Below are 16335 nucleotides of genomic sequence, written 5' to 3' on the forward strand. Positions count from 1 at the left end.
CCGGAACAGATTTGTAAGGCGGCAACATGGTCAAGTTTCTCCACCTTTGCAAAGCATTATCGCCTAGATCTCAATACCGCAGGGGATCAGGCATTTGGAAGGAAGGTACTACAAGCTGTGGTCCCGCCCTAATTGGTAAGTTCTTGGTTATCCTCTCGTGATGCTGTCCTGGAAGACGTTATGGGAAATTCAGAGTTAGGACTTACCGGTAACTCTATTTCCATTAGTCTTCCAGGACAGCAACTGCCCGCCCATTGATGCTTGTAGTATTAATGTGATGTGGTGGTATTGCCTGTATGTGCCTTGTCTTTTTCCAGCTTGCCTTCGGTTCTCGTGATGACTGAGGGAGTGGAGGAGAGGAGGGTCTTTTAAACAGATTAAGTGACGTGTTTCCTGTGTGTGGGGGAGGAGATTCCATCTCGTGATGCTGTCCTGGAAGACTAATGGAAATAGAGTTACCGGTAAGTCCTAACTCTGAATTTTGCCACTTTATAGACACTGGTTCGGCCTCATCTGGAGTATGCGGTCCAGTTTTGGTCACCAGTCCACAGAAAGGATGTCCTTGAGCTGGAAAGAGTCCAGCAGAGGGCAACCAAACTCATTAAGGGTATGGAGGACCAGAGCTATGAGACAGGGCTACTAAATTTAAATATGTTCTCGTTGGAAGTAAGGAGATTAAGGGGGGGGCATGATTTTCATGTACAATATGTTCAATGATGATAGCAACATTAGCTACAAACTCTTTACTATTAACTCCATAACAAAGACTAGAGGCCACCATCTTAAAAATGTCAGCACAAGGGGCGAAGGGGGTTCTTCTCAGTTAGAGCGCTTAGGGTCTGGAACTCGCTGCCACATGCAGTGATTTCAGCCAAGAGTGTGGAATCATTCAAGAAGCTTTTGGACAATTTCCTTAAAGACTGTAATATACAGGGGTACAGGTACTCTTAAGAATTAGATCAAACAAGGACTGATACATACGCACACAGTACATCAGTAGAATGTACCATATACATGCTGCCTGCGTCCTCAAATACTATGTAACATTGGTAATTTTTGTACAAGTATGTAAGCCAAAGTATACATCTGTTTCTGTTTGATATTTATTTTATTGTGTAGCAGTAATGCTGTATAACAGTATTTACTTTATTCACAATTGTCTAATTTCACAAACAGTTCTAGCCAAAGGCACAATATGGACTATTGCATATTGTATGATTATACAAGTTTTTCGAAAGCAGAATACGACATATTTTTCATACAATGAACATGCATTTACATGAAGTTGCTTTTAACCCTTATACTCTGCTGTCTCTGATTGGTTTTCTTTTTGCAGCTCTACAAATGTCATGTTTTGCTTATTTATAAACTTGAGGATTTTTTTTATGGACAGACTTATGCTATTGAATACTTTTAATTTAGAATTTTACCTAGTGATTATATGCATACTAGAGCAAACTTTTTCAAACTTTCTTACTGAGGAGGAACCCTTAAGTGATATTCAGGCAACCCTTAATGGTTATGTCTTCAGTGCAGCATGATAAATTGTAGATATAGTAATACAAGTATAAAGAATTGGGCATTTGAAACCCAGGACAGATCATGTTTAACACCTCCTGCTCTGTATTACAAATTAATTTTAAGTAATAATCATAAAAATTAAGCAAATAAAAACCTGTAGGGTCCATTTAAATTGGTAGTCAGTGGAGAAATGCCTCCTTGCATTGAAGGGTGGTATAGTGCCCCCTTACATTAGTGGTCAGTGAGAGTAGACACTCCACTGGTCCTTCACTGCTTGCTCTAATGAGTTTGGTATTGAAACCATGCAGACTCAGACAGGAGATCAGTCTGACACAGTTCACTGTTCAAGAAACCCTGAGGTCCAGCCAATGTATAGATTAAATACCATTATATGTTTAATTATGCCAATATATAAACCTTTAATGTTGTATTTATTATATGCAGTTGGATTAATAAGTATGTAGTAAAGGTGTTATTATCCAGCCAATGTAGGTCATAGTTGGGATTATCACTCCATTTCCTTAGTCATATACAAAATTGTTTCTAATAATCTGCTGTCTTCTTAGGTGCACACATTGAAGGATGAAAACCGAGGGGCAACACTTGAAGTTGTGATCAGCAGGATGAAAACAATGCAGGTTTTGCTGGCATCAACCAACAGTGGAGGCATACAACTACCCATGAGATTTGTGGCTGTTTCAGCAACAATTCCCAATGCTAATGATGTATGTCTCCTTTAACTGTACATTATTGCTTTGCCCAGTATTAGAGTGAATATGTTATCACTTTTAATAAAGTATTGGCCACTTGTATTTCAGTGCAGTGGTGGTAGCCAGTCAATTTAATCATATAACATGTTTTCAATAATCCACAAATGCCAAAAAGAACACTGTTTGAATTAATGCATTGTCAAAATGAACCAAAAAGTATTGTTTCAAACACTTTATGCCTAACAGCACAACTTGCCCTCACTTTACTGTGTATACCCTATTTTGTTTATGCCTCAAATCATTGGGCTACTTGATTGATCATGTCCTCCTCGGAGCCGACAGGTCTGTGCAATACGGTGTATGCATGGCTTTTTCCAAACAGAAACTCATCTAGTTGCAGGCCTGCAAGGAGGTGTCTTTTCTATATGGTTATTTCTAAATGCTTATTGGCCTTCTGCATAGTAGGCATGCATGATATAGCACTGCCAACTCCAAGGAAGATAGGAGCATCACGCAGCATAGGTTACAGCTCCTGCACTTGCTTGATAACTGCTTTTAGGTGCAGTTATCCTTTACTTTTTAAGGAGACAGAAGAATATTTAAACACTAGGAACTCAATTTTTCCTTTATCGGGACTTACCCTGTTAATAAAATTACAGGTTACCAACAGCTATCCATTTGACTCAGAATAGCTAGATCTGCAGTCTTTGTTGGTGACAGATTTGATTCTGTATAGCCGCAATAAAGGGTTACAAAATCTACTGTCTATTCTAGCTTTTAATGTACCTTCAGACAGTAACGATACGACTGCTGAATTCTGCATGATCCATTGGTCAGTTGTCAATTATCCAGTTGTACTGATTAAGTTGAATATGCATGCTTGTTCCTATGTTGTTCATTTAGATTACAGAGTGGCTATCAGATGGAGAGTGTCAAGCCATTTGTATGAAAATGGACGAATCTCACCGACCAGTGAAACTACGCAAAGTGGTATTAGGATATCCTAGTGGTGCTAATCAAACAGAATATAAATTCGATATAACCCTTAACTATAAGGTAGCAGGTGTTATACAGACCTATTCTGACCAAAAGCCAACGCTTGTGGTAAATATTTTCTTTTTTTTTTTAAATCTTCCTTTCTGTTTTCTTGATCCTGTTTACCAATTATAATGATTCTAAAATAAACATTTTTATCTTAGTTTTGTGCCACCAGGAAAGGAGTACAACAAGCTGCTTCTATCTTCGCAAAAGATGCAAAATTTATCATGAGCATTGAGCATAAGCAAAGGTTTGTTTTTATTCACACAGTTTTGACAATTTACATTTCCACCTACTATTTGTAGGTGTAAGGTTTTAAGTGAAGAGAAATCAAATATCACTATGGATATTACATTGACACAAACACTGCAGTAGGTTATTTAAAGTGAGCATGCCATGTTAGTTAACTACCTCGCAAACACTGACTTTTCCCCCCTCTGGGACTGTTTCATTTTGGATTTGTGATGGTTTTGTGCCAAGTAATTGTTTAGGTTTGTAGCCTTTAATAATGTAATATGTGGTGGAGATGCATGGCTTTTATTTGGTAGAAAACATTATTACATATATTATTATTATTATTATTATTATTATTATAAGTCTTTACGTATGCACGGTTTTCATGCTTATTGTAAATTCTAAGGATAACTATAAGGGCCCGCCGACATGAACGATCCTATACGTTGCTATGGGGACCGTTAATGCGCCCGCGTGTCTCAGCGCGATCCGACCCCCAACCTGCCTGAACTGCTCCCTGCACTATTTTTGCTGCGCTGATCAGTGTGGTCTCCATACAGCTTTCAATGGAACTGCGCTGATAAGCGCGTTTTTGGGCGTTTTTAATTGTGTTTCAGCACTGAAACGCAATTAAAAACTCCCAAAACCTCCCTTTTAAAATCAGTGCGTTAACTGATCCGCAACCGCCCCGCCGTGAATGGGCTCTAAGTCAGGTTTGTGACAGCAAGAATGGGTGTGACAGTGTTGTTTTTGTAGGTTTGCCATTGGAAAAAATGCTGAATGACATTGTGTACACTTGTCTGAACATTTGACAATGTTGCCATAAGCACCGATGTCTTCCAGAGTGTCCAGTGTGTCAGATCAGGGTTACATTTTTAAACATGTATATTTATATGCAGTTATTATAAATACAATACTTCTATCCAACTATCGTAGGATAACCCATGCTGTGTCCTATTAAAATATTTTGGCTACAGTGTAAAGTACTGATTGTATTGCTTTATATTATTTTATTAGGCTGCAGAAGTCTGCTAATGCTGTAAAAGATGGAAAACTGAGAGGCAAGTTTTTCAGTACTATGTGCTTGTTTTAGTCATAAGCCTAGGAAACGGCAAGCCATTGATTCACCATCTGCGGAACCACAGAATGTCACACACTGCTTTGATTTCCCACAGTCCCGCAGGTGTTACAGGTTTGCCATCTTTTGACTGAGTAAGCTTAATATTATTAGTATTATTCAGTAAATACTTTCTTTACAGATCTTATTCTTTACGGTGTTGGATACCACCATGCTGGAATGGATGTGGCTGACAGGAAAATTATTGAAGCAGCTTTTACGGAGGGAGATATGCCAGTACTTTGTAAGACTCTGTTATTTAAACAATGTAAACTGATTTTTCTTAATGAAAATTAATTTAATAGAGTACTGGCTTTTAAAGAGTAATAAGGGGGAAGAGTGCTAGAGAGGTCAGCCCTGATCTGATTCACCCCCAATAAATTTGCCAAGTTGCAGGATGTTGGGGACATCAGTTCAGGGGGGACACTGCTGGAGCACGACTCATCCTATATCCGCAGGGGGAGTGAGTGCTCCGGCGAGGACGGGAGCAGGATGGAGGGTCAGGAGAGGCAGATCCTGGTGGTGGGAGACTCCATCAAGTCCTATAAGCAGGCATGATCCAACCCTCGCCAACTGCCCGGTTCAGCTATTTTCAGCAGGTTCAAGTGACTGTCATCATACGTCTAAGGCTGTATTTACCCCTCTATGTTTTGGTGTGTGGTGCAGCTTGGTGCAGTTTCCAGAAAAGTGCACTTTCCATAGGATGAATCTTAACGCACATAACACAACAGAAAAAACACAGGGGAAGACTATTGCAGAAAAATAAGTGGGAGATGCCAGCTAGCAGTATGTGAATATCAGGACTATCTTTGCATTGCTTTGCTAATGTCACAGGTTCACATTTTGTTGTTTTATGTTCATTTAATATCTCCAGTTACCACCAGTACTTTGGCTATGGGTGTTAACCTTCCAGCTCATTTGGTGGTCATAAAATCCACACTGCATTATGCATCAGGAATGTTCCAGGAGTACAGCGAGACAGACATTCTGCAAATGATTGGAAGAGCAGGCAGACCTCAGGTAAAGTTGTCATATATTGTACAGAAATTAGTATGTACAAAACAGTTCATGTCAATTATTTCACTGGTTTGTGCCCTATACACCAAACAGCGTGGAACAGTTAGCTATGAATATTGCAGTATGAAACTCTGATTTTGTTAGGTTCCATCATTGCCTAATGGAGGGGGGAGATGAATTAGAACTCCTGTCAAGTTTTTTTCTACTATCTGAGGCTCTGTTAGAGAGATTTACCCTTAGTCTGCCCTGCTGCTGACGACACTTTCACCAAACAGAAAGTGAGAGAGAGAAAGACAGACAAAAATAAAACGTTTTCAGAGGTTTTAGCCTTCCCTTAATCTACTAAAGAAAAGCATTTTTTTTTGTCTGTGTTTCTGAGAGTTTCCCTTACTTCCTGTCTGGTAAAGCATTGTCAGCAGTACAGGAAATTAGGAGAAATCTCTCTAACAGGGCCCTGGATAGCAGTAATACCTGATAGGGGGTCTAACCGATTCCCACTCTATCTAAAACTAATAACAAAGTTTTGGCTGGGCATCCACTTTAATATTCGGTGCCGCAAGCCAGCATAGTTTCATGGATTTTTAAATCTAAAACATCATATCTCTTTTTACTAACAGAATATGTTATAACCGAGAGAACCAGCCAGTAATTTCTTCCATCTATGATGTTCGTGATTACCAAATATATACACTGGTACCCTGATACTGCAATATACAGTAACAATTATTTTTATCTGCCACAGTTTGATTCTTCAGCCACGGCTGTTATCATGACAAGGTCATGCACTAAGGAGAAATATATACAAATGTTAGATGGTGCAGACACAATTGAAAGCAGGTCAGTGATTATATTATGATCCCAGTGTAACTGCCAAAACTTATAGTTGCTTAGGTTAAAGGTATTAAAGCCCAGCTCCAAAACCTAACTGTGTATTGTTAATGAGACCCTTTTCAGCTGTACCATCCACCAGCATCTTCTAGGCTGTTCATTTTGCAAGGGAATTTTAACTTTTAAAGGGAATTTTCCCATAGCTTAGTGATGTGTGGTGAAGATTTACTTTGGAAAAAATATCCAATCACATGCAAGGACAATTTAAAAAATGTATGTTTGCTTGCACATACTATAAATGGACATTGGAAAACGTAACATTTGTGTTCACTTTTATCAGCCTGCACAGACATCTTGTGGAACATCTGAACGCAGAAATAACACTGCATACCATCACAGATGTTAACATTGCATTGGAGTGGATCCGATCAACATTTTTATACATCAGGACACTGAAGAATCCATCTCACTATGGTATGTTTTCAGATATTTGACATCTAATTATACAGAGACAAACCAAATACAGCAGTAGTTTAAATATAGGTTTGGTAAAATGTTAACACTATTCCAGAGCAGGTTGTTTTCAAAAGAAATTGCATTCATCACTGTCTGGTATAACAAGGTTTTGTGCTATATATAGTATATAACAGGGCAACAGGTTCATGTTAATAGTGGCCCCACTAGCAGTACATGCAGTACATACTCGACTTCCCTTGCCTCCCCAGCCTCTCTATTTGGCAGCTAAGAGCAAACAAAAATATTGAGCACTTCCAGGTACGTGACTCACTGGGTATGTGACTGTCACATGGGACAGTGCTGGTATTTGGCGATTGGCTGCACAAGCACGGTGCTAACCCTAAGCATATGGGGGGGGGGACAGGTCTTCTGCCCTATTTTAACTTGCAGCATCTTAATGGAATGGTGGAGGGGTAAGTTATAAGCGGCTTGTGGGGCCTGCATTAAAGTGAACATGTTGTTTTGTCCTTTATTAGTGATCACAGTTTAAGCATAATGGGAATCAATAATGAATCAATATTGAACAAATCAAGAGGGCATTTGTACATTCCCCAGTCTGCTGGTCATTTTTTTTTCATTTCTATTCGTTGTAGTTGGAAATTGCTAATATATTTATTATTTGGTAGGCTTCCAAAGAGGATTAGACAAAGTGGGCATTGAAGCTGAATTGCAAGGTTTGGAAATAGTAATTTTCTAGGTTTTTTGTTTTTTTGTTTACATTTTCTCATTATGTTCTCTAGTGCATCCATTACTTCAACTTTCCGTTATCTTCCATCATGTTTAACAGATAAAATTGTGAAACTAATTAACACAATTATTCTATTGTGGATCTCAGCTTACGTAAATCGCACCAAATGTTTTACACAGATTCTGATACAAGTTTTAATCAGACTTATTTTGCAGAATTAATGATTATTTTTCTCGTAATGATAGTTTGACCTTGGAGTATAAATGTGTTTTGCTTGGAATTTATGATATCCATAACAAAACTAATAATAATTATGAATAATTCAACCATGCACAATGCTGCAGTGATATTTTTGGGTTATAGAAGTCAGCTAAAACGGCATATGGAAAATGTTTACTTGTGGCACAGGTGCAAAGACAGCAAATAATACTGAAGTACCTTTGCTATATCATTAAATGCAGATCACATTTTGATCAAGAGCCCACACATACCCAAGAAACAGGGCAACTAATGACAGTTCAAAATACAGAAAAAGGTTGCACCCACAAGCTAATAAAGGCTATGACAGGCAGGCTATGACAGTGGTGCATGATGCTGGTTCAATCATGACACTCCCTAAAGCCTGCTGACATATGCGAATGCTCAACAATGCCCCTTCTTGGCATTGTTGAGCATTCACAATTGAACACAAAGCGGGTGATTCTCTGACAAACGCAAATTGGACACATCACTATTTTGGCTGTAGTCATTTCTAAACAAAGAGGTATAAATCCAAAGTAGTAATTTAAAAATCTATACTAAATGTTGTCCTGTTTTATACCTGCCTTAATTTGTATTCTATTTTAAACGGCAAACCTCAACTTGTTTTGGAAATAATTAATATATTTTTATGCATAACAGAGCTGTGTTTGAAAAATTTAAATGAATTATCATCTGTTGGATTAATTGAAATGGATGAAGATGTTAATTTTAAGCCTACAGGTAAAAAAAAAATTACCAAGTTGTTTTAATTATATAGTTAATTTTTTAAATGTATTTAATAATTATTAAATAGGATGCTGCACACATGCTTCATAATTTGTAATGCTAAGCCTTATTAACACTATGATCTTAAGCATAAAGCCAAAACTGTGAGGTAGTTTGAACAGAATATTGTTCTGTACATCTTCAGCAAATATTTTTTTTAATGTTTCCAATCAGCTGAAGCCACTCAACCTGTACAAATCAACGTCAGACACATGGAGCGAATACCTGTAGTTGGGAACAGATGAGCAGCCCTGGACTCAGTCTGCATACAGAGCCGCTCATCTGTCCCCACCTGCATGTAATTGCTACCTGAGCCATTGTATGCAAACAGTGGTGGACAATGTCAACATGTCACTGATTTTACAGGTTTATTGTCTGCAGCTAATCAGAAAAGCCTGTCAATACTCACAACAGAGATACACTGATCTGGGCACTGTATGGCCATGAACGGTCGTGTGAATGAGCCCTAAATAGATTACCTAAACATGTATTGCATTATTATCTTATAATTTCCATAATTTTCATGCATTCTCAGTGTCTGAATTGCACAGAGAAAACAATAAGGGCTTGCTAAAGCTGGCCATTAGTAGATTTCTGAATGGAAGACCTTTCTTTACCACCCGATAATGCCATCAGACACCTGACAAATGTCGAACAAAATGTTGTTTTGATTTTATCATTTGATTTGACCCCATCAAATAATAGAAGGTCGAAAGAAAGTTTTTTCATACAAAAGTGCTTTCGAAAATATAAGCCAACTTTACACTAACTTCATGGGAAAACGCAGCATTATACCACTAGTGTCCGCTGAGTGGCAGCTGTGAGTTATGATGTTTTACATTGTTACAACACTAGGGACTGTTCCCTTTTTTTTTTCTTAACTTTATTTGGAGTGTACAAAGTGCATATTCCATTCATTCCTTCGTCCATTCCATTCGAATGGCAGTGCTTTTGGCAGTGCATTGCGTTGCGGTTTTGTGACATCCAGTGACAGACAATTTGCTGTGGAAAAATGCGGCATGTCTCAATTTTACAGCAGCCCACCGCATTGAACATAACTTAGACACTATAACATTACAGGAGGACCTGGATAAAATAGGGGAGTGGGCATTAATGTGGCAGATGAGGTTTAATGTCGATAAATGCAAAGTAATGCACTTTGGAATTAAAAATAAACAAATGGGTTATACAATTATGGGTATGCCGCTGGGGAAGTCAGAAATGGAGAAGGATTTGGGGGTCATTGTAGACCACAAACTGAAAGGTAGTTTGCAGTGCCAGGCTGCTGTAAACAAAGCTAGCAGGGTCTTGTCCTGTATTAAAAAGGGGATGTATTGCAGGGACAAGTCTATAATTTTGCCACTTTATAGATCATTGGTTCGACCTCATCTGGAGTACGCGGTCCAGTTCTGGTCACCAGTACTAAGAAAAGATGTCCTTGAGTTGGAAAAAGTCCAGCGAAGGGCAACCAAACTAATTAGGGGTATGGAGGACCAGAGCTACGAGACGAGGCTACTAAATTTAAACATGTTCACATTAGAGGTGAGGAGATTAAGGGGGGATATGATTTCCATGTACAAAATGTTTAATGGTGGTAGCAACATTAGCGATAAACTGTTTAAAATTAACTCCGTTACAAAAACTAGAGGCCATCACCTAAAATTGGTGGAAAAAAAATTCCAGCACAAGGGGCGAAAGGGGTTCTTCACAGTAAGATCAGTTAGGGTCTGGAACTCACTGCCACAGGCGGTGATTTCAGCAAATAATGTGGAATTGTTCAAGAAACTTTTGGACGATTTCTTAAGGGACCGTAATATACAGGGGTACGGGTACTCCTAGAATGAGATCCTAATAGGTTGGACTTGATGGACTAATGTCTTTATTCAACCTCAAATACTATGTAACTATGTAACTATGAACATCACACCTACATTGTCTCGTGAACAGGGCACATAGAAAACAATTGTTTTCTGTGCCCTAGCGGTTGATCCAGTGTGGAAAAATGCCAGTCACCACTGTATGTGTGAATGAGCCCTAAGATTTCAACTGTTAGCTTTGCAGTGCAGGTTAGTAAAAATAAATAAATAAAAAGAATATAACAAGTAGGTATCAGCAACTTTTGAACAGTTTAAGCAGGACCCATAAGTCCTTTTCCAGTTTAAAGACTGCAAATAAAAAAAAATCAGTTTAGTACACATGCACAGGAACATTGTCCCTTTTGTGTGCTTGCCAAAGATAGAGGGAATGTGATCCTTATAGATAAGATCTAGATTAAAAAAAGTCATAAAACAAGAAATAAGAAAATAATAGTGGTAAAAAAATGCCCTGTAAGTCCCATTGTACCAATATCCTAGGCCCTTCAGACCAACAAGCATTTTATTGGATCAGTCACTTTGCTAGGGTTATGCACAACTATTACACACAAAACTGATGAACTGGGAATGCTTTCTTCAAATGGTGTCATGTGGCCAAAAAGCTTTTCTGCAACAATAATTGTATCATTGTTTCTTGACACCAAATGTTGGGACTTTTTATGTCACCTTTTTATGCTTCAGTCCTGAAAAAAACATTGAGTTAGGGGGTTTCTTTTGTGATTAAAGAAATTTAGATACTGCGTGGCTTCATTTTCTATACAATGAAAATGGGTTCAGGTATGTTTGCTTTAATCCCAGTGAAGTTAACCTGTTTCGATGTGTTGTTGACACATACTATTTACTGCACACATTGCAATTTATTTAAACACTATTGTAGTTGTAAACTGCTCAGAACCCTCAGTGTGGGGACTGCTGGAGCTTGCAATAGAGGAAAAAAATCAAATACCAATGACAGATTACCGCAGGGACTCATACTGCATTATATTTTTATTGATGATTTCTGGTCCTCCTTACAAATGTTACATGCTTTGCACAAGCCTTAGATCAAAAGCTTCCTGAAGTACAATTTATTTTAGGATAGGTGCCATTTCATTCCTTCATTGAGATGGGTCCTCCATTATTCTTTGTTATAGAACCCTGCACATGTTAGTAATGTAAGGACAGGTGATTTGCTGCCTAACAAAAGCTTTAGCTTTTAAAACATCATGTCTAACCTGAGGCCTGTGTTCGGGCTGTAATATGTATGGAGGAGGTGGGGGGACAAAAGGTCCTAAGTTAGTAAAATGTATCTTTAAACTCAACTGCACCCAAGCTAATAATTCTGTTTTAAATGGTTGCTGTCAAACTGATTCTCACGGTACACTTTTATATCTTTTGAGCACACCAGTGACTATATAACCCTCAACAGAATAAACATCCCAGATAGCAAGCAATTGAGCTGCAAGTTTGAAAATGACTTGCTAAACTATTGCAGACTTGCCAAGCTTCACAATTTTGTTGCACAATTACAGAAAGTCTGCATTGCTAGTCCCCAGACCAGCGAGCTTGCAGAGCTCTTGCTAAGACCTGCAGGACTCTTACTCTAGACTTGCCAAGTTTGTGGCAAGTTATCCTTGCTATCTATTTTACGTTATGGAATATAAATAAATAAATGTGTTCAGCTACGAGAGAATCACACCGTCTTTATTGCCTTTTAAGCAGGGTTCGAAATACAAACTACTTAACACATTTATTTTTAAAAGATGGTAAAGTAAGTGGGTGATTAGCTTCGAATTATCCCATAACATTGAAAGGTCAGTCCACCATAAACTTGTCCCAGCAGCTTCTGTTGCATTCCTTGTAATACAAAATAAATGAAAATGCAACTAGAAGAGTGGAAACCCCTTGTAATGGCATCTGCTGGTGTGCAGACACATGGTTAATTTACTAAAGTAGTGGGGGCTGTTTACTTTCCAAAGAGAATAGTCGTCTTGCGTAGTAAATAAGCTGTTTATTTCAATCAACTAATGATGTTCAAGCAAAAATCCTCTCTTTTTTGTTTCCTTTGCATATGATTGGGTAATTAAACTGAAACCATCTTTGTCCTATTTTCTACGCCCGTTGAACATACACTTTTCAAAGTGAATATCCACTTTGCTAAGTGGACAGGCTCTACTGTTTTAACAAATAAACCTCATACACTCAAGAACAGATATTCTACCAATAGAGTCCCCAACAGATATAATAAATTATCAGGATGTATAAATCTCCAGCATCTACCAAAACCTAATATATCAGAATAAGGTGGGCATGCTGATGGTAATACATATTTAATATTTCTGGTACTAACCAAATCCGTATTAATCTCTCTTCTAGAAACTGGTAAACTATTAGCATCATATTATATTGCCTTTGACACAGCCAAACTGTTCTACAGTATTCATGGAAAAGAGACCTTGTCAGAAATGGTAATTTCATTTCAACACTGGTACTTTATTTGTTGACAAGTGAAGTGTAATTGTATTCAAATACAAATCTTTTCATTAATATCATTATTCATCATCATCAATATCATATATTCAGGTCACAATCATATCTTTGTGTAAAGAGTTCTCTGATATCCAACTCCGAACAAGTGAGAAGAAATTACTCAATACAATGAACAAGGACAAGAACAGAATTACTATCAGGTATAAGGGAAGCCTGAAATTCTTTACAGAATTACAGGCACTGTGTGTATGTGTGTATGTCAATATATATATATATATTTGAATATGGCTCATGACAGGTTTTGGGGATTTATGCAGAGAGAAACAAAAATAAACTTACCTGACCTTACACCAGGAGAAATTTTGTTTGAAAAATGTTTGTTTTTTGAACATATGTTACATTTTCTAATGGGGTCCAATCAAAATTTGTTTTCAAGCATAGTGATGAGGAAAATGGAAGGAGTAGAATGGAATTTTTTTTCCCTTTCTTATCTGAACGGACAAAATTCCTACCGAGAATGTGATTTTCGTTTGGGAAAAATTGTACGTACTGTAATGAGCATGTGCAAGATCTGTTAAATATGTCTAGGATTTCATTCAAGTAGCAGGTCTGGATTACATTCTTAAAGAGCTTTCAAGCAAAATTACTTGACACAATGATGGCAAGATGGAATGCTTTGATGAGCAAACACAATTCTAACAGTGTATGATGGTCAGTGTGTTCCACTATTCCATTCACACCCTTCAAGGTGTGTAGACATGCCCACCACTGTCTTGCTCATACACCTCGATGCATTACAGGGAGGTTTGACAGTGGTGTGGTCCACGGTTGATAGTGACGTGCCACAGAGTTCTGTCTTGGGGCCATTGCTGTTCAACCTGTTTATCAATGATATTGGGACTGCTAATAATAGCAATACTTAAATTTTTGCTGACGATACCAAAATTTGTAGAGTAGTAAACTTGACAGAAGACATAGAAATATTGCAGGAAGATCTGGATAAAATAGGGGGGTGGGTATCTGCATGGCAGATGAGGTTTAATATTGAGAAGTATAATGTTATGCATTTCGGAGTTAAAAATACGAGTGCAAGCTACTCATTAATGGGCATTCCACTGGGGGAATCAGAGGTGGAAAAAGATTTGGGATCCTAGTGGACTGTCGCCTTAGTAACAGTATTCAAAGTCAGGCAGCAGCAAATAAGCCAAGCATGTATACTAACATGTATAAAAAAAGGCAATGTACTGTTAAGAGAAATCCATAATTCTGCCCCTTTATAGATCGCTGGCCCAGCCACATCTTGAGTATGCGGTTCAGTTTTGGTCACCGATCCATAGAAAGGATGTCCTTGAGCGGGAGATAGTCCATAGAAGGGGGACAAAGCTAATGAAGGGGTTGGAGGACCTAACCTATGAGGAAAGTTTGAAAGCGTTAAACTTGTTCACTCTTGCCAAGAGGAGACTGAGAGGGGACATGACATTAATGTACAAATTGTTTAATGGGGATAAAATAATCAGTAATAAACGGTTTACTGTCAGTTCACTCAACAATACAAGAGGCCACCATCTGAAACTGGAAGTGAAAAGGTTTAATCTTAAACAGCGAAGGAGATTCTTTACTGTCCACAGACAGTGGTTAGACATGTGCGATTCGTTTCGTTACGAATCGAAATTCGTACGAATTTTCTTGAAGTTCGTAATTTGGAAGCATCCGAAATCCGAATTGCAGTTTCCGAATTATATCCGAAATACAAAATTCCGTTAACGAATTTCGGATCCAAATTTCTTTGAAACGGGAACTAATATTACCCCTGTAAATGAGGTTGAACAACATGACAAGATTTTTTTTTTAATACGAAATACGGATCCGCTGCTGCTGAGGGTTACATTACGATACAGGCAGGAAATACGAAATTCCGTTGACGGAATTTCGTTCTGTTACGAACATTCGTTATGATGAAGTTAAAAAGCAAAATACCTTTGAATATCGAACGAATCCGAATTGAGTTTCGGACACGAAATAACGGATATTCCGAAACGAAACACATTTTTTGACGGCGCACAAGTCTAACAGTGGTATCAGCTGAGAGTATGGAATCAATCAAGAACAATCTAGATATTTTTCTCAGTGCACAAGATACACAGGGGTACAGGTAATCTTAGTAACAAAGACACACACTCACACACAAAACCCAGAGGTTGAACTCAATGGACCTGTGTCTGTATTCAACCTTAGCAACTATGTATGTAAGTTTGCATAGCACAGACTTATGTAACCAGAGACTGCAGTGCTGCACAAAATCAGCTTTAGGATCATTTTGAATATGGCTGCAAATAATTAGGTAAACATAAAGTAAAGCTGAATGGAGTTTCTGACTTGAGCACAGTTGCAATGTTTTGTGGGCAGGATTAGCAGTTCGCTGATTGAATTGCTGCTTTTCAACTGGAAAATAGAACTTAAAGTAAAATCTTTTGGTTTGCTAATGTTTCTAATTAAGTACTTTTTATGCATGTGTATTTTTTACATCCCTGTTTTGTTTCAACAATTGCTAGGTTTCTCAGCAGTATTTCTGAAAAATGATTGTTCTCGCTTACAGATCCACTCCCTGTGGTTGTGTCACTCACACCATTATTATTGTTATTTTTTTACAATGCCTTTCTGATATGTTCCTACACTGTAGTTATTTTCACCTTGTCACTGTACATTTATAATCGAGGACTGGTAGTTTCATGGCTTTATTCTTGGAAGTCTGCTTAGATAGACACAGTAGATCCTATAATTATATACTGAATACGGTTTTTAATTTGGTACATACCTTTTTTAGTATTATAAAACAGTTTATTTTGTGGCGGAGTCACTGGACCAGGTCACATGGCTGCTTGAACAGACCATAATTGTCTCTTGTGGCTTCAAATAGGACAAGGTTGCTGTTTCTCACCAAGTAGCCTTAAAGTGACATTAAAGTCAAAGATTTTTTTCCCTCCCCCCAATGTTAATTAACCTCCCTGGCGGTATGATTATGCAGGATTTTACCATGCCAAAGCGGTACATTGTTTTTCATGGCAATTTGTTGTTTTATATTGTAGGCCTGTAATTCTTAGTAAATCTTAGGAATAACTCACCTAAATCTGTCCAAACAAGAGTCCAGTAGACATCCCAGGTATGATAAAGTTTGAAACACGAAATCATTAATTATAATATAATAAATCATTATAAGGAATTGTTATATAAATAATTATTAAAAATTATAATATAATAATAAAAAAAATGGTCCAATAAATGGGAATTCTGGGGGCG

At 37.8% G+C, this 16335-nt stretch overlaps 1 protein-coding gene across 1 annotated transcript in view; it reads left to right on the forward strand.

Annotated features, from left to right (window-relative positions):
- Positions 1 to 16335, forward strand: part of HFM1 (HFM1, ATP dependent DNA helicase homolog) — a 63481-nt gene that overhangs the window by 16777 nt on the left and 30369 nt on the right. Inside the window, exons 8-19 of the mRNA XM_018560296.1 lie at positions 2088 to 2246; positions 3135 to 3335; positions 3431 to 3519; positions 4521 to 4564; positions 4763 to 4864; positions 5495 to 5640; positions 6380 to 6474; positions 6806 to 6939; positions 7608 to 7655; positions 8570 to 8650; positions 12925 to 13016; positions 13132 to 13238. Of these exons, the coding sequence (XP_018415798.1) occupies positions 2088 to 2246; positions 3135 to 3335; positions 3431 to 3519; positions 4521 to 4564; positions 4763 to 4864; positions 5495 to 5640; positions 6380 to 6474; positions 6806 to 6939; positions 7608 to 7655; positions 8570 to 8650; positions 12925 to 13016; positions 13132 to 13238 (1298 nt within the window). The remainder of the gene's footprint in view (positions 1 to 2087; positions 2247 to 3134; positions 3336 to 3430; positions 3520 to 4520; positions 4565 to 4762; positions 4865 to 5494; positions 5641 to 6379; positions 6475 to 6805; positions 6940 to 7607; positions 7656 to 8569; positions 8651 to 12924; positions 13017 to 13131; positions 13239 to 16335) is intronic.

The sequence above is a fragment of the Nanorana parkeri genome, unplaced genomic scaffold (genome assembly GCF_000935625.1).
Source record: "Nanorana parkeri isolate BGI_ZX_2015 unplaced genomic scaffold, ASM93562v1 scaffold447, whole genome shotgun sequence".
NCBI lineage: Eukaryota > Metazoa > Chordata > Amphibia > Anura > Dicroglossidae > Nanorana > Nanorana parkeri.